The sequence below is a fragment of the Miscanthus floridulus genome, chromosome 2, assembly GCF_019320115.1.
Source record: "Miscanthus floridulus cultivar M001 chromosome 2, ASM1932011v1, whole genome shotgun sequence".
NCBI lineage: Eukaryota > Viridiplantae > Streptophyta > Magnoliopsida > Poales > Poaceae > Miscanthus > Miscanthus floridulus.
In genome coordinates this window covers 115,562,412-115,579,987 of record NC_089581.1, presented here as the reverse complement: position 1 = coordinate 115,579,987, position 17,576 = coordinate 115,562,412, and the positions used below count along the sequence as shown (strand labels likewise).

Here is a 17,576-nt window from a genome sequence, read left to right as displayed (position 1 = left end):
GATTCGGACTGTGACGGGCCCATTCCGTCATGGATGCGTGCCAACCCGAAGATTTTAGGGGCTATAATCTAGAACTCACCCGCGATTTCTAGAGAACAATAAGGAGGAGACTAGGATTAGTGGCAACGATAGCAGTGAAGGCGTTTATACGCTGCTGTAGCCGGCGGGAGGCTTCAGTTTAGCAAAGACAGCGATGTAAGCGCCGTAAGAGCCGGGTGGAGAGACAAGGGAAAGGGGGAGAAATAACTAAACGAGAGAAGGTGAGTAGGCGCATGCAGAGGCAAAGCTTAGTTGGGGCGAAAGGTGGCCATGGCCCTCCTGTTGTTATGAAGTTTCTTTAGCAAATAATTAAAATTTTATTGAGCGAAGCAAATAATTAAATTTATTATGTATTGAGTGAGTTTTGAGCTCCAGTCTTTTAACTAATTACCAAAAGACGGATTAAGCCGTTACAGCAAAGAGGATGGCATACCATCTGAAACTTCACCGAGCATACTTCCCACTAAAAACATCTCAACCAAATATATATATATATATATATATATATATATATATATATATATATATATATATATATATATATATATATATATATATATATATATATATATATATATATATATATATATATAAGTTACGTAAGCGTGTGCGTAAAATCCGTTCGTTTCTTCATGACGAGAGGTAGCCTCAGTTAGTTCTTCACCGAATCAACACTAAACATCATGCGGCCAATGGAAAAAGCGTGTGGTTGGTCTTGGTCAATTCGACTGTCCCTGCTGTGGTAGTAGGAGCCATCCCGTTCCTGCATCTCCCATCCCATGGCCCTATCGTCATCCCACACGGTACGGCAATACCATAACCGTACGCTATGCACGTGAAGACGAGGAGAAACATGGCTGGCCCCGGATATGCATGCATGCTACTCCCCCGTCCCAAAATATTCGTCCATTTCGTTTTTTTAAACAACTTTGACAAAAAATACATATTAAAAAATATTAATATTTATGGTACATTATTAGTATCATAGGAAGATCTTTGAATTTAGTTTTTTAATAAATTTATTTAGAAATATAAATGTTACACGTATTTTCTACGAATCGAGTCAAATTTGTGGCAGGAAGATAATTGGGAATAAAGAGAGTAGTTGCTAGTGTGACCTCGAGTGGTTTGACCAGGGGCAGGCGCTGTCAGGCAGTATCATCGGTATCCTGCTAAATGCCAGCCACATCCACATGTGTGGCGGCGCTGCAAACGGGAGAACCAGGCGGTACGGTACTCGGTACATGCCGTGCGATGGATCCGCACGCATCGGATCTCCATCGGACGGCCTCGGAGCGTCGTGGAGACCAGCGAGGCCACAGCTAAGCGGAAGCATCAGCGCGCGGGCACGGATGCGGGTGGTGGCGGGATGCGTCGTCGGACTGACACGCAGGCAGACGCGATGGCCAGCCGACTGCACGCCGCACGAGGGGCCGCCGGGCCCAGGCTTCCCCAACCCGATCCCCATCCCCGTCCCGAATAATCTGCCGTCGCCCCGGGCCCGGGCCCGGGTCCGGGATACCAACGATACCGCCGGGCGGGCAGGCTCCGCCGCTGTGAAATTGGTGGTGTCTGCTGCTGATTTGCCCTGGGCGGCTGGGCATTGTTTCACCGCATTGACCACAGCAGCCGGCCCAAACACAGAAAGGAACGTCACAGGAGCCAGCCAGAATCAGCGCCAAGACTTTTAACTAATTGCGTGTTCGGCGCGGCTGGGGCTGGCCAGCCCACTCACGCGGGCACCGTTCGAAGCATTCAGCCGAACACTCAGTACTTTTAACTAATAGTATTTTTCTCTCACAATAACTCAACTGAAATAGTATTTTTTTTTCTAAAACTCCAGGCTGCCTAGCCTAGCTAGCGAGTAGCGACGTGGTGGCCGTGTCGTCCCGTGCCAGCCAGCCGCCCAGCCGTGGCGGCGTCCATGGACCATGGCCACGCGCGCACGCTCAGTCGCTCACCAGTCACCACGCCAAAGGCGCGCGCCCGCGGCTCGGGCGCCCCCGTTTTCGGCGGCAGGGGCGTCGTCCGGTTCCGGTCTGGGGAATTTTCCGCGAAGGTCACTAGGGCCTTGCTTAGATGCCACCAAAATTCCAAGTTTTTTCACTCTTTCTCTATCACATCAATATTTAGCCGCTTGTATGGAGTATTAAATGTAGGTAAAAAAAATAACTAATTACACAGTTTAGTTGAAAATCACGAGATGAATCTTTTGAGCCTAATTGGTCTATGATTGGACAATATTTATCAAATAAGACGAAAATGATACTATTCATCGGTTTAAAATTTTTTCAGCATCTAAACGAGGCCCAGGCCGTGATGCGGCGCACTGGAGGCCCATCCGTCCGTCCGTCCCTCCAGCCATGGGGTTTTGTTCGGACGAGTAAAAAAAAAAAAACTGACAAAGTGGCCGCGCTAAGTACGGCCGTCTCATCGTTTGCACGGAGAAAATGATACTGCCACACGGCTGTAAGAGCGAGTATAATAACACGCCGTAAGCTGGATAAATACTGAGATAAAAGAGAGACGAGAGAAGAGAGACGAGGAATAGACTATATGCTTATAGTCGGTTTAAACACAAGGATCAATAAACTCTGTGAGAGAGACACGTGGGCCATGTATTAATAATAAAGATCTTAAAAAGAGATAGACACCATGTTCGTTTGATATAATATTTTTCTCTCATAATAAAAAACATCAACCAACTTAGGCCCAGTTTAGTTCCCCAAAAATTTTGCAAAATTTTTCACATTTTCCGTCACATCGAATCTTTAGACGCATGCATGAAGTATTAAATATAAATAAAAAATAAAACTAATTACACAGTTTAGACGAAATCCACGAGACGAATCTTTTAAGCCTAATTAGATTATGATTGGACACTATTTACCAAATAACAACGAAAATGCTACCGTGCCCATTTTACCAAAAATTTTGGAACTAAACTGGCCCTTATAAGCCACAGAATAGAAATCACAGAAACGATCTAACGATCAGGATGAGAGTCATTTTTCCATTGTGGAACGAAATACTATGTGCGCAGGCACAATGACCCATGAATACTTGAGCTATTCGTGACATCAGCGTATGAGGCTGTTCAGCTGGCTGACTGTGGCTGCGCTTTTTTACTTTTGATTGCCTATGGATGTCAGCCTGCTACTTGCCTCCTTTCGTATGTGTGGGGCTGCTGCAACAGTAAAATTATATTTATATATTGATTGGCGGCATAATATTTGGATTACTGGATTCACACTAATACTTTATATGCCCCGTTCGTTTCGCTGGAAAAACAAATCAAAACACTGTTCCGACTGATTTGCTGTGAGAGAAAAACACCTAGCTAAAAAAAAACGGATTATAAAAGAGACGAACATGGCCATAATATATATCTTTTTTTGTATGGTAATTATTTTTTAAAATAAAATCAGGAGGGGCAAGCCCCTACTGGTTAAAATACTATATTAAAAAAGAACGAGCTGTTTACAACTATGATAATCATTTCAAATAGGAGTACTTTAATGGTATAGACTTACATTTTGGATTGTAGGAAATATAAATACCTTTGATCTCTGACTTGCATTTTTATTAGAAAAAAAATCCTAGCAACCCATTTCTAGACATATCACTTAGTAGCTGTAACATTTTTCATCCACGCATGAAAATCTAGTGATGCAAAACACAGGTCAAACGAGGAGGCAGGCAGAGCAAGGCGAAAGATGGCTGGATAAATGCTGCCTTTTCTTTCTGGGGAAGAATGGCGCAGTGCAGAGGGAAAAAATGGATTAATGGAACGGAACAACAACGGTGCAGCAGCACAAGGGAAGCAGTCGCCACCACTCCCAAGTTCCCCTCTCGAGAAATTAGGACCGGTAGAGCCCATCTCTGAGCGCGGCCTTGCTGGCCCTGCATCAGCTCCCTCCCCTCTCTCATCCCTCTTCCCTGGTCTGGTTTGGTTGCTTCTCCTGTAGTTTTTGGTCTCCCTCTCTCTTTGCTTGCTTGCGCTCTCCATATATCCTGTGGACCGGAGAAGATGCTCTGATCTACCTGTCTGTTCTTCGATCGAGTCTCAGAGATTTGGGAGGAGGAGGGGGAAGCAAAGCGAAAGAGCCCATCTTTTTTTAGTCTTTTCGGTTCGGTTTCCTGGTTGCTTCTTTTGGTTCCCGCGGAGGAGCCCACCGTTTCTACAAAAACCCAATCTTTGCTGCCTTCCCCGTGCCCGAGATCGATAGGTTTCCAGATCTAAGGCTGCTTCCTCTGGCTGTGAGATCGCAGGCGCAGCAATCCGGGCGCGCAGCTACTAGGGAAAAATATCCGAGAAAAGGTAATTCCTTTTTTTTTCTTTGCTTCCCCTCCCAATGCAAGGAAAGTATGGTGGACTTGCTGGCCTTCCTCCCTTCGATCATGCAATTTGGGTGCTAGATTCGCGGTGGTTGATCTTCATGTGCGTCCTGTTTGGTTCCAATTGCAGATTTTGTTGCGGAGACGGAGCGAGAACAAGTTGCTGGACAAGGAAAGAGTAAAGGAATGGTCTTCGTCACGAAGTGGGCGATGGGGAGGCGGCGGAGATGAGGGATGCTATCGGCTGCGATGGATTACTTGAAATCTTGCTGGGGGCCGGCATCACCGGCCGGGCGCCCCCGCAAAGGATCGGACGCCACCGGCCGCCAGAACGGGCTCCTGTGGTACAAGGACGGCGGGCAGGTCGTCGATGGTGAGTTCTCCATGGCCGTGGTCCAGGCCAATAACCTGCTGGAGGACCATAGCCAGGTTGAATCCGGGCCGCTGAGCACATCGGAGCCTGGACTGCAAGGCACCTTCGTCGGGGTCTATGATGGGCACGGTGGCCCGGAGACGGCGCGGTACATCAATGATCATCTCTTCAAGCACCTGAGGAGTAAGGCCTCCACCGCTGCTGAAGTCCATGCCTTAGATCAAATAACAATCAAGCTATGCTATCGGATTTACGATCAATACATCTAATATTCTGATATGCAAGCTGTGTGTATGAGTTGATGTTGATTGCTCTAGAGTAAAGATGTTTGCCATTTCAGTGACACTTGATTTTATGCATGCATTGCATAGAACGTGGTTCTATGTGTATTGACATGGAAAAGCACGCACAAATTTGAATGCAGTTATGTTTAGATAAAGGCCAAAGTTATCCTAAATTCGATCTTGATATAACTGGGAATAGAATGGAAGCACATCATTGCATGGAATAGTTTGGTAACTGTAAAACTGCTAGAAATTATTGATCATTGCGAAAGGATAGTGTCTTCTGTCACATCTTCTAGTTATATCACAATTTGTTTTAACTACTTACCTTTTCTCATTTATGCTTTTGCATGACAAACTTTGGTTTCCAGGATTCGCATCTGAGCACAAGGGCATGTCAGCAGATGTGATTCGGAAGGCATTCCGAGCGACTGAGGAGGGTTTCATTTCTGTAGTTAGTGACCAATGGTCAGTGAGTCCTCAGTTAGCAGCTGTAGGCTCTTGCTGTCTAGTTGGCGTGGTTTGCAGCGGAACTTTATATGTTGCAAACCTTGGGGACTCCCGTGCTATTCTTGGGAGACTTGTCAAGGGAACTGGAGAGGTTTTGGCAATGCAGCTCTCAGCAGAACACAATGCATCCTATGAGGAGGTTAGACGAGAGCTGCAGGCATCACATCCTGATGATCCCCATATTGTGGTCCTAAAACACAATGTTTGGCGTGTAAAGGGTATTATCCAGGTACATTAGCTTTTGCATAAGATGAAGTTGGCAGTCTTTTGTCTATTCATTCTGACCCATCAATCCAAATATTTTTAACAGTGCAGAAAAAAAAAACTGCTGAGACCTTTGTTCTCATCATAGCTGAGATTTGCATTATGTGGGTAGCCAGCTTTATCTTCTGTGGTTGCATTTTCGTTTTATCTTGATGTTATGTTATCACTTAAGTATATTTATTTGTATTCAGGAATCATGAGTATTACTATAGCCATGGACCAACCTTTTAAAATACCTATGTGGGTGCAGTAATCTACAATGTTATTATGACCGATGTGCTGTAAGGTGTTGAATTTAGTTTTCATATTGCATTCTCCCCTAGTGATTTTTTTATTTTTATTTTTTGATAAAGTGAGCTTATTATTCATGCTGCACCCTTAATGGAAGTTAGTGCATGAGTCACACAAGATAGGTATAGGTGCATATTCTAGGTTAATCATTTTGTAAGTGATCTTGGTCTGGTAGTAATGGTAACTATGAAATCAGCTTTGTTTTCTTGTAAATGCCATTCCAATTACTTGTGCTGCGTAGTGCGTATATGCGTATGAGATTCTGTCATGCAATCTTGCTTGTTGAATTGCTTTGCTTCCAGGTTGCGTCTCACATGGTATGATCATTTGTTGCAGATAACAAGGTCAATTGGAGATGTGTATCTGAAGAAACCAGAGTTCAATAGAGAACCTTTGCACAGCAAGTTTCGTCTTCAGGAAACTTTCAGAAGACCACTTCTTAGTTCCGATCCAGCAATTACTGTACACCAAATACAGCCAACTGATAAGTTCATCATTTTTGCATCTGATGGACTCTGGGAGCATCTTAGTAATCAGGAAGCGGTTGACATGGTCCAAAGTAGCCCGCGTAATGTATGTATTCTAATCTTATGTTTAGTTTCTGTAACTTGGTCTTTTCGAGACTCAGTGCTAAATCATGTTATTACTTGCCTGATCAATACTATACATGCAATTATAGTAGTTTAATCATATTTTGACATTCATTTCTGTTTAGGTAATGGATGTATTTTTGTCTAAGAAATTTGAGAACAATATTTGTGCATTTTTAGAAGCCTGTCCTAAGTTCATTCAAGATGCTATGGATTAAGCATTCCCTCTGTTGTAGGCCATTAATGGAAGTCTGTTCTAAAAATGCACAGTTTATTTAAGCATTTCCTCAGTTGTAGGCGATTAAGCATTCAAGTTTATACAGACCTACTATTGTTGTATGATTGATTATTGACTGTCTCAAAATGTAACTGAAGAAACCGTACTGCACTGTGGCTCACGCCGCTGCAAGTTTGTACTTTTGGCTGATACTGAATTAGACCATCTCCAGGATAATCTGGGATGCTCTATCTTCATTGTGTGGACCATTTTCGTGTCACTTGAATCGTTGTTACTTGAGTTGAAGGTTTACATGCCTAGTTTTGGTTGTTGCCGGTACAATTTAGTAGTTAGATACTTCCTCCCGCCACGGTACATGCTGTTCCGGACAGTGATACAGGATCCAAAATGTAACTCTGACCATATATTTCTGTTGGGGGTAGGGGCGGATGTGCCTACCCCCCCTCCATGTAAAAAGGCCTAGTGCCTAATAGGTTTGAGGACCTTCATGTAAATTCGTGAACTATAAGGGGTGGGGAGGAAGATGCACCTCCCACCTCCCCTATAAATAGAACCCAAGGGCAAGGGGAACTCTCTTCCCATTCCATTCTCCTGTGTGGGACTAGCACCCTAGCTTTCCCTTCACCCCGGTGAAGGTACCTTCGTCCGTCTGGGTGAAGGTACGAGCGAAGGGCTATATCCCAACAATTTCTATTGTACTTCCTCTGTCCCAAATTATAAGACGTCTAGAAAAAATTATGAATCTAGAAAAGCTAAAACGTCTTATAATTTGGAACGGAGGGAGTAGTATGTTTATAAAACCAAACAAAAGTTGTAATATCATGAAAATACTTTTTGAGATCAATCGCAAATGATTTTCAATGTTACAGACCCTGATATTAAAATGATGTTTATTGACCAAATTTCAAAAGTTGATTTAATGTATTTTAAAAAGACATGTATCTGTATCTCGAGGGAGTCTCATTTTGTAAATCTCATACAATTGCAGTGTTCTTAAAAGAACATTTTTTGCTACTATATTATTATGATAATAACAGTCAAGGTTTATATTGGATACTGTGTCAATGGCATATAAACATGTAATGATAGAGATAAGGGAGTATTTTGAGAGAAAGTACAGTGACGGCTCCACAAACTTTCTCAAGTTAAAATCGTAACCCCTATTACATTATTTTTGTTGTTTTATTACTCTTTACACAATGACACCACTTGCCGTTATTTTGATGCCACTCTTAACTTTTATGTACCAGGGAATTGCTCGAAAGTTAGTAAAGTCTGCAATGCAGGAAGCAGCAAAGAAGAGGGAGATGCGGTATTCAGACCTCAAGAAAATTGATCGGGGGGTGAGGCGGCACTTCCACGATGATATAACTGTCATTGTGGTGTTTTTCGATTCAAATGCCATGACAACTGCTGCCTGGAGCAGACCCTCGGTCTCTCTCCGAGGGGGTGGGGTTCCAATCCCTTCAAACACCCTTGCTCCATTCTCAGTTCCCACAGAGCTAAACAACTCTTACTGAAACCACACTGGATGTGAAGGGCCAGGTAAGAGGATAAAAAAAAGTAAAGGAAAAAGGTAAAAAAGAAGAGCAGTTGTGACCAGCTACAGTGTATTTCACCGTTTGTGTTCATGTAAAACCTTTTTTAGATTTTCAACCTGGTGACTAGCGCAACTGATAGCAAGATATAAGATTAGATTATTCTTAGCTTTTTTGGCCCTCTTTTTCTTTTCCTTACCCTTTAGAATCACTTATGGGATATCAGGTGGTTGTACATTCTCCGGATCAACTTGTGATAATAGTTCATCGCCCCCTTCTTTCGCCATAAAGTGCTGTTCCGTCATGTCATCCCAAGATTGATCTGGTTGTCTAGCTGAGATGCTCTCCTATCTCCACGCACCAGGGCATTGTTGCCTGGTTTGTTGGGACTTGGGAGAAGCCTCTCGACACTTTTGACATGGTGTGGCACATGCATAGCAGATTTGGGCTTGTTTGGCAGGGCCTCTCAAGTCCTTTGGAGGAGCCACTTTTGACGGCTCCTGCTCCTGGTGGTCCAAAAAAAGCTCTGGCTTCTCTATTATTTATTTTGCCCTTTTTAGTTCTCAAACTATTGTCAGTCTGATTTTGGAGCTTCAACAAGACAATTTTGATCCTTAGACTATTGAAATCGCAAAATGGATGTTTTCAGCCCTTAGCCTATTAGCCTCCGTTTGATATGCCGGCATGGCAAACATGCTAAGGCCCTGTTTGATCCCTATAGATAGTAGTTATCTATTAATAATTATGTTTTTTTATCAAAACAGATATAGATTAATAGACTAGCTAATTGTTAGCTTGAGCTTTAAATAACTACTATCCTATTAGTTGAAACAAATCAGATAATAGCTATTAGCTAGATAGCTATTATAAATAGTAGTTTGCATATGTCGGCCTTTCCTACCTTCTTCCTGCCTTTTCTTCTTGCCATGGGGTGTCGTGGCCTACAACAGCAAGGCCACGCCGCTCCATGACCTCGCAGGCTCGCACAAAGACATGCCGCTGCATCCAGAACCGCTCGGCAGCATCTCAATGAAGCCTCGTTCATTTCTACGCTAAACCAAAGCGGGCTGGAGAAAATTGGAGGGGATTGAGAGAGATTTTGACCGTAGGGTATTAAATTCTCCTTATTCCTCTCTAACCCTTTGGTTTGGGTTAGAAACAAACAAGGCCTGAAGGAAACACGTACGTCTTTTTAACTATTAATCTTATTTCCTAAGAAAATGTATTCAATTTTGACCAAATATATAAAAAAATATATTAATATTTATGTTATAATTAATATCATTAGTTATATCGTTAAACCTATCTTTATAATAAACTTATATAGAGATATAAATGTTATTATTATTTTTACAATCCTAGTTAAATTTAATAAAGTTTGACCAGCACTGATACCAATCATAATAGAGACGTTTGAAAAAGCATCATTGTCCACCGAATCGACAAAGATGTTGGCGAGATTTCTGGATCATTCTCCACCGAATCGACAAAGATGTTGGCGAGATTTCTATGAAGCTCGAGCGCCGCTGTATGTAACATATTGCCATTTGCGACGGTACTATATATGTACGAGTACACGTATGGGCCCGTTCAAGAGAAAACTACGTGTAGTAGTTAGTACTCCTTAAGCTAGAGCCAACTATGAAGCGCATGCCACATACACCGCGCATGAATTTCCACTAGTTAACAATTGCCACACTTCATATAGGAGTCTGGTGAATCGTGGTAGAGATATGACCAAAACACGTACTTTGCGTATTGCCAAGCAGACTTGCATGATGGACCATGTATTTCGGCCTATAAACTATTCGTGGCCCAAATTGATTTTCATGAGCAAGATGTTTTTTTCGTTCGTATGGGAATCGACATGGTTCCACTCAAAAAAAAAAAAAAAAAAGTGAAGGACAAGTGGGGAATGATGTAGCAATTTTTTTCACAAGCAGCCGAACAAAATCAACTTGATCATCCAAATTCTAAATAGCCTATCTCATGAAAAGCTTTATGCAAGCATCATTGCTGAAGAAAAAACCAGCTGAACAACAAACTGAAACATGTTATGAAGTGAAGAACATCCACACACCCAAGCATCTGCCGACAACAAAGAGAGATAGGGCTCAACTGAGCAACCAACACGCTAACCAAAATATGCGAAGAGCTGATCCTTAACAACTGATCCACTCATCATGGGAGTCACAAATCGTCAGGTGGAAGAGAACGATCAGTAGACTGGGCACGAGATGTGGCTATAGTCGGCTAAACAACATCACCTGCCGATTGCCCAAAAACTTGCACAGAAGATGGTAGCTCCAAAACAGAAAGAAAAGCAATCTGTACAAGAAACCAACCGTTGCTGGATAATATAATTTCATGGCAACATTTTTCCACTGCCAGCAAGAGCTACATCTAATGATGTTAACAGAAGTATATCGATCATCACATCATCTCGTTTATGCTAATGAGAAATTACACCTACTCATCTTATGGACCACTCGTGAGATGTTATGTACGGTTTTCATGCTATCCCCACGGTTCTCTAATATCCTCAGAACGCCTGCTTCCTTTCTGCAAACATCACAAGGCTCTCTGCCATCTTGCCTTTGCTTTGTGCTCAAGGACCCAGCAGCTTCTTCCACCAGGCATAACAAAATAAGAGGATGGTGATTACAAAGCAGGCGGATGAGGTGCCCCCGACAAATGGCCAGAAGAGGCTGCCATCAGTGATGTCGTACAGAGAGCTCGGGATGTTCATTGCAAAAGCTCCAGCAATGAAAGTGTTGGCAGCTATGCCAAAGGATACAATGGTCAGTGTAAGCTGGAGTTGAATGAGTTCATTACGCTGGTTGTCCAGTTGAATGTTGACGTAGTCTTCTGTGTCATCAATATACTCCCGAACCTGTTTTATTTTCAAGGAGAGATCATATCAGAACAGAAACAATCAAAATCTTGTAGTCCCTCCGTTCCAAATTGTAAGTCATTCTGTTTTTTCTACGTACATAGTTTTTGCTACACATCTAGATACACATGATGTCTAGATACATAACAAAGCTATGTATCTATAAAAGCCAGAATGACTCACAAATTGGAATGGAGGGAGTACTACTTTAACTTGTATAGACTGAGCTCTGTGTTTGGTAGAAAACAAGCATGTGTATTCTCTCTAGCATAAGCAGATTATGTATCAGGAGACAGCATCATATAATTACATAACCAACAATACAGGGCAATACATGCTATTTCAGTGTGGATAAAGAGACTAACCGACAAAATTCTGTTGCGAATTCCATCCAGCTGCATGAAGTAGGCCTCAAGTAACATTTCTAGGTCTTCCACATCATTATCCAAATGCAAGCTGGTAGCAATGCTCATGCTACGCCGAAAGCTAGAGTTCAGCCTGGGCACACCTGTTCCGGCAGGAACAATGCTGTTGGAAGCAGCAGATGACATTAAAGCCTCAACCTGTTGGTTTTGTACTTGCTTCCTTGTTAGATACAGATGTTCCATGTCTTCATTATCATCTAGAAGGTGTTCTATTTCATCCCTGACCTGATAAGATACAATAAATAAATGCATAACAGATCCCAGTACAGCAGCATATGAGATATCACCAAGATTGTCACAAGCACAACAGAAACACTCAGCAGCTCACCACAATATGATGTAAACAATAGGCTTAAGAGAGAACGAAAGAAAGCCCTACAGTTTAATTCCAAAAACGAAAATTCAATGGCTTGTTTCTATTTGTCTTCCCGCAGCTAAAATTAATCATGCCTCTTTTACAAATCCATAGTGGATACACAACTGTAAGTACATCGAGGAATTCTTTTTGCATGAGCATCAGGCTAGATAAGAAGAAGATCAGAGCAAAAAGTCAAGCTGGATTGGTTTGTGACTCTATGCACAAAGCAACTAAAACTATAGCAATTTACAACATGAGGCAATCTAAGCTGCACAGTTATAAACAGACACGGTATACAGGGCTGTTTGAAGAACTCAATCATATTTCCATTGTTGCAAATAGAATAGACTGTTGGAAACCAATTAATTAGGATTATCTTAGTAATATAATTCAATGGTATTTTGATCTACAAAATTGACATGCAACAATAAGAAACAACCATGGTCATAAACTACTCAAATTCAGGTAGACTGAGGAATTAAGCACACATAGTCTTTCTTTAATGATACCTTTTGCACACGGGCAAGCAAACGGGTAAGATGACTCTTAAGGCTCCGCACTCGCTCAAGGTTCCTCGTGCTCACATTTTTGGTCAGCTCGTCAAGCACTGGAGTAGCATGCCTCTCAAGGTCAGCCACGCTAAGGTCCAATGATGAGCACACAACCTCAAGCGCGACCTCCAGCACATGGAACTCGAATGGCAGCTCGTGCTCTGCACCAGTCGCCTCATTAAGACAGGGCACCTGGCCTCCAGGCGAGCCCTTCTGCTTTTCCCCATTGCCATCAGGGGCACATTCACCATTCCCACCCACCAGGCTCCTTAGAGGCAGGTGCTGCCTCAATTGGTCAACGAAAGGGAGCACTTCGTGCACTAGAGGGTCCAACAGGAGCACCTCCTCGGCAGTCACTATCACCCTGATGAATTCGAGGTTGATCACCATCGCCTTCTCCCTAGCTGCAGAAAAAATCATTGTACATTACTAGGACGATACCAAAGTTTGCGTCTTCTTGCTTATCACCACAAAAAACAAATGATCGAATATTAAATAGGGCGGGGAGAGGGGGGTGGCGGGGTGTGTTCACCGAGGATTCTGGAGGAACGAGAGAAAACGGGGCCGAGGATGCGTAGGTCGCGCGGGGGCAGTCCGGCGCGGAGGATTATGGAGGCCTTGTCGAGCTCAACGACCTCGGAGGTACCCCAGCGGTCCAGCCGCATCCACAGGCGCGCGCTGGCCTTCTTCTTGGTGACCTTCCCCGACACGGCACCCCCGGCGCCCGCGGTGGCCGAGAGGGGAGGGGGCGGCTGCGCGGTTTGCCCCGCCGCCGCAGAGCCCGGGGTCGCAGACGGCGAAGCGGCGGAGGGGGAGGCGAGAAGAGCCCTCGTCGCGTTGTCCTGCTTGGAGGGGGGAGGGAGGCGGCGCGCGGAGCGATTCCGCTTGGAGGAGGACGACGAGGAGGAGGATCTGGTGAAGAACGGCAGCTTCCGGCCGCCGGATCGCTTCCCCATGGCGTCGCGGCGGCGGCGTGCCGCGGCAGGGCACGGTCCACGGGGGTGAATGGGGTCGGACGGCGGGATCGGTCGTCGTGGTCCAACTCCAATCTGTGGTAGACGAGTGGGCTGGCCAGGGCCAACCGCTCCTGAGCGGAAGCCCTAGGATGCTGATCGGACGGCTGAAATGGCGTGCAGCGTCAACGCACCAAGCAGCCGCGCTGGCAAAGCGCTAGCGAAAGGGAGACCACAATCCACAAGCTAAGAGGATGATATCTTCCCCGTTCTCGCTGCCGGCGCCGATGGCTGCAACACCCGCTGCCGCCGTTCTGCTCCCGCGTCCGCTCACCGCAAGCTCTGGTGCTTCCACTTTCCCCGATCGTGCGCGGGTGCCGCGCGGTCCCTCCTCCATCTCGGTGCGGCCACTGAGGAGACGACGGTGCCAGTGGCGCGGCTCACTCCGATCGCTGCCCCGCGAAGGTAATATGCGTAGTGTGGTGGTGGAAGCTGCGCGCTTCAGCTAGCTTGGCAGTACTCGGTTTTGGTTCATTTATGTGATAAACCCGTGCGTCTCAGGAGCTCCGGCCGAGCTGATGGAAGAGGACTCCAAGTTTGTGCCGTTGAACGCGGATGATCCCATGTACGGCCCACCGGTGAGTCGCAGCTCGCAGTTGTTCTACACTTCTATCGTTGCATGCCTATCATGCGAGTTCATGGAAACGCTGCAAATTACAGTATATCATACTCCTATATGTGAATTTCAGGCGCTATTGCTCATCGGATTTGAGAAAGGCGAAACTGTCACGGTAAATCAGTGATGTCAATTTGCAGAGCATTAGTATCTTTCTCCATTTTTGCACTATTATTACATTTAAAAGAACCAAAGCGCTTCAATGATGGTGCTCGCTGCTCAGTAATTTTTTTAGGGAAAAAAGAAAGAGACTACCTCTGCCTTGAAGAGGATGCAATTCTAGCTCTGTACTTAGTAAAAAAAATCTAAAGTTTGACAAAATTTATCAAAAAGATAACAGGTATATATGACACCAAATAAGTATATTCATGATGGATCTAATAATACTAATTTGGTATCATAAATATTGATACCCTTTGTATAAACTTGATCAAACTTTAGATGATTTGTATAAACTTGGTGAAACGCTAGAATTGCATTCTTTTCAGGACAGAGGGAGTAATATTTGGTAGTAAAATTAAAAATGATCACACATAAGGCTGTGCTTCGTCAGATTCCACCAAGCAGATGGCTTCCCTGTATATTGTATACCTGAGTTCTAGATACTCTATGTGCCCCAGGTATAGTTTTCTTGCAAAAATTTCATGTTGCCATGTAGGCATCTGCTCAGAAACCTGAACGTTCATGTTTGTTTAAAAAAAGTGGTAGAAAAAAATCATATATGTCTTGCATTTATTGTCATTGGCAGTAGTAAATAATACTCCCTCTGTTCCAAATTAAGACGTTTTGGCTTTTCTAGGTACATTGTTTTTATTATGCATCTATTGTTTTTATTATGCATCTAGACATAGTGTATATCTAAGTGCATAGCAAAAACAACGTATCTAGAAAAGACAAAACATCTTATAATTTGGAATGGAGAGAGTACTTTGTGTTGTGTTGCCAGTTCCACCTTACGTGAGTTCCACAATTTGTGCAGATTCAGGCCTTCCTGAAAGAGCTTGAAGGTGAATTCCTCAAGGCAAGTTGTGCATCAGCTGTCACTGACATGCGAGAATGCTCTATCCATATACATGTTGATTAGAGTGATGAAGTCACTTGTTTATTCCATATACTGTCAGCAAACTAGAGTAACCTTTTAACAGTTTGGCCATTCATATGTAATTATTCTGCCTAGGTTAGCTGTCAGTTTGCTATACTAGAGAAAATAGTTCTGCTATATGTTATTGCAGATGGTACATGAACTGAACAAATATATGTACTCTCCAGCAAGAAAATAAGTGAAATAAATTTGAGTTGATGGGTCAAAGATTTACTTTATTTGTGATGTGTTGTAAATAAATGTCAACAATGGTACACTTATTAGCAATATAATTCAGTTTATAATGCCTTTCTCTTGTTGTTGTCCTTAGTGCGATTGCAGTTTTTAGTTGGTAGATGCAACCCTGAAAATTCATCCAAGTTTGTTTTGGTTTTGTTCTCACAATACTTTTAACTTGACTCAGGTGATTCATTGTACAGAGGAGATGACAAAGCAAACCTTATGGGATGCCATGCACACTGAGCAGCCTGATTTGGAAGCTGTCAAGGTTTGCACCAAGACATTGTAAACATATTCTTTAGTTTTTAGAATGCTAGTGCATATACTTTTATTGAGAATTTAGTTTGCGACATTTATTGGTATTTTATTCCCTACTCTTAAATTTGTATCTAAAACTCTAGCTAAGGCGCATGTCCAATTCACAGATTGCAGGATCACTGCCGAGGATATGCATATTTTCTGGTCTGACTGGTGAGGAGATGATGATGTTCATCAATGCCTTCCCAGAAACTGGTAAGTCAAAAGTTCTGCCTTAAATTATGAAATGGTGAAATGTATAAGGTGAAACTCTGTAATCAAATAAATAAACTGAACTTCAACGCTTTAAGGTCAGATCTCATAAAATTGTCAGCTTTTTATTTACTTCTTTTCAGGGTTGGAACCAGCTGCTTTTGCTGCGCTTGTTCCTAACAGTGCAGAGAAGGTTCTCTGCGAGGTGATTGAGGAAATAATGGGAGACCATGAGATGCTGGTTAGTTCTGATTTGTACTAACATCATAGTAATTGTTCTGTTTTTCCTGCTCTGAGTCAAGTCCTCCATTATGCTTGCAGACAGGAAAGGATTCCAAATGAGAAAAATCTGAAGTACACACGTAAAGCAGAATAACATGGCCTATGAAGAAAATTCAAGCACTGGATAAACCATGGAATGGTTTCCTGACATCACCAAGTCCAAGCGTTAGGATTCTGGCTTTGTTAAGGGAGACCAGTAACTCGTTTTGCTACGTATAGAACTACCAGGTAATGAATAATGATAGTGAAGCCACATAGTTTGTGACCACTTTGCATTCTGATAGATACAAATCTAACTCTTACTCAAATTGCTGCAGGAAGCTGTGCATGGGAAAACTTTTCGAGATAGAGCTGTAGAAGAACCATCAGTTTAACTTTTCTTCTGATATAAATGTGGATCCTTTTCCATCTGGTAGAAGCTAACCCCTCCAGAATTTGAGATCCTACTTTCTGTTTGTCGTACATAGAATAGAATCTGCAACGACCAACAAGCCTCACGACCGACCACTGAGATATGATGCGTTTGCAAAGCTGAGCTGAATATTTCGGGACTTTTCTTGATGATGGTCCTAAAATCTTTTTTCCCCTTTTCCGACTACTTTATTGTTGGCCTGCTCAGAAGTGATTGCTGCAGACTGCATTTACTGTAAAAAAGCTGCTGCAGGTGACTGTAGAAGAAGGGCAGCCAGGCAGCCCCAATACCTTAGCATCGCTATCCAGACAAGTAATATTTCAGACGGGGCCATTATGTGTGCATATGAAAAAGCAACAGATATATTATGCGTGCCTGTTCAGTGACTATTTTCTATGCATTTTGGGAGGCTGTACTGCAGGCGTCCTGACTCCTGAGTCCTGAGTGACATGGGCTGAAGGATGGACGGGCTCGAATATTCCAAGGATTCGTACATATGTTTGAGACTAACATTTCCTTCGTCCCGAAAAGAATCAGTTTAATACTATTGAGTTAAATCTTTATAAGTTTGATATCAATCAATATTTATGATACCAAATAAGTAACATTTACATTTATTATGAAATATATTTCTGTAGCATATGTATTTGTTGTTACAAATGTGTGTACGTCTTTCTATAGAGTTAGTTAAACTTCAGACAGCTTTGACTAATCAGAAATAGAATTGTAT

The 17,576-nt window shown here is 43.1% G+C and overlaps 3 protein-coding genes across 3 annotated transcripts; 2 read left to right on the top strand and 1 right to left on the bottom strand.

The window, feature by feature from the left end:
• The first annotated feature begins 3,798 nt into the window (after window positions 1-3,798).
• On the top strand, window positions 3,799-8,755 carry LOC136528228 (probable protein phosphatase 2C 72). The gene is made up of 5 exons (XM_066521163.1): window positions 3,799-4,360; window positions 4,508-4,933; window positions 5,406-5,773; window positions 6,436-6,672; window positions 8,178-8,755. The coding sequence occupies exons 2-5, from the start codon at window positions 4,612-4,614 to the stop codon at window positions 8,445-8,447; spliced, it is 1,197 nt and encodes a 398-aa protein (XP_066377260.1). The 5' UTR covers window positions 3,799-4,360; window positions 4,508-4,611; the 3' UTR covers window positions 8,448-8,755.
• A 2,030-nt stretch (window positions 8,756-10,785) lies between these two features.
• On the bottom strand, window positions 10,786-13,768 carry LOC136528211 (putative magnesium transporter MRS2-G). The gene is made up of 4 exons (XM_066521143.1): window positions 13,225-13,768; window positions 12,651-13,096; window positions 11,724-12,008; window positions 10,786-11,358 (listed from the first exon to the last, which is right to left on the bottom strand). The coding sequence occupies exons 1-4, from the start codon at window positions 13,646-13,648 to the stop codon at window positions 11,074-11,076; spliced, it is 1,440 nt and encodes a 479-aa protein (XP_066377240.1). The 5' UTR covers window positions 13,649-13,768; the 3' UTR covers window positions 10,786-11,073.
• Window positions 13,738-17,235, top strand: LOC136528220 (uncharacterized). Its single transcript, XM_066521153.1, has 9 exons — window positions 13,738-14,110; window positions 14,207-14,283; window positions 14,395-14,436; window positions 15,301-15,342; window positions 15,827-15,910; window positions 16,068-16,155; window positions 16,296-16,393; window positions 16,474-16,662; window positions 16,752-17,235. The coding sequence occupies exons 1-8, from the start codon at window positions 13,900-13,902 to the stop codon at window positions 16,492-16,494; spliced, it is 663 nt and encodes a 220-aa protein (XP_066377250.1). The 5' UTR covers window positions 13,738-13,899; the 3' UTR covers window positions 16,495-16,662; window positions 16,752-17,235.
• Window positions 17,236-17,576: the final 341 nt, after the last annotated feature.

Excerpts from the sequence above, each read along its gene's own strand:
- LOC136528228 (XM_066521163.1), top strand. The coding sequence starts at position 4,612 with ATGCTATCGGCTGCGATGGATTACTTGAAATCTTGCTGGGGGCCGGCA. Across the intron at positions 5,774-6,435 it reads GTGTAAAGGGTATTATCCAG|ATAACAAGGTCAATTGGAGA; the intron begins GTACATTAGCTT and ends CATTTGTTGCAG. Across the intron at positions 6,673-8,177 it reads TCCAAAGTAGCCCGCGTAAT|GGAATTGCTCGAAAGTTAGT; the intron begins GTATGTATTCTA and ends TTTATGTACCAG.
- LOC136528211 (XM_066521143.1), bottom strand. The coding sequence starts at position 13,648 with ATGGGGAAGCGATCCGGCGGCCGGAAGCTGCCGTTCTTCACCAGATCC. Across the intron at positions 13,097-13,224 it reads TCGTTCCTCCAGAATCCTCG|CTAGGGAGAAGGCGATGGTG; the intron begins GTGAACACACCC and ends TTTTTTCTGCAG. Across the intron at positions 11,359-11,723 it reads TTCGCAACAGAATTTTGTCG|GTTCGGGAGTATATTGATGA; the intron begins GTTAGTCTCTTT and ends AAAATAAAACAG.
- LOC136528220 (XM_066521153.1), top strand. The coding sequence starts at position 13,900 with ATGATATCTTCCCCGTTCTCGCTGCCGGCGCCGATGGCTGCAACACCC. Across the intron at positions 14,284-14,394 it reads ATCCCATGTACGGCCCACCG|GCGCTATTGCTCATCGGATT; the intron begins GTGAGTCGCAGC and ends TGTGAATTTCAG. Across the intron at positions 16,156-16,295 it reads CAATGCCTTCCCAGAAACTG|GGTTGGAACCAGCTGCTTTT; the intron begins GTAAGTCAAAAG and ends ACTTCTTTTCAG.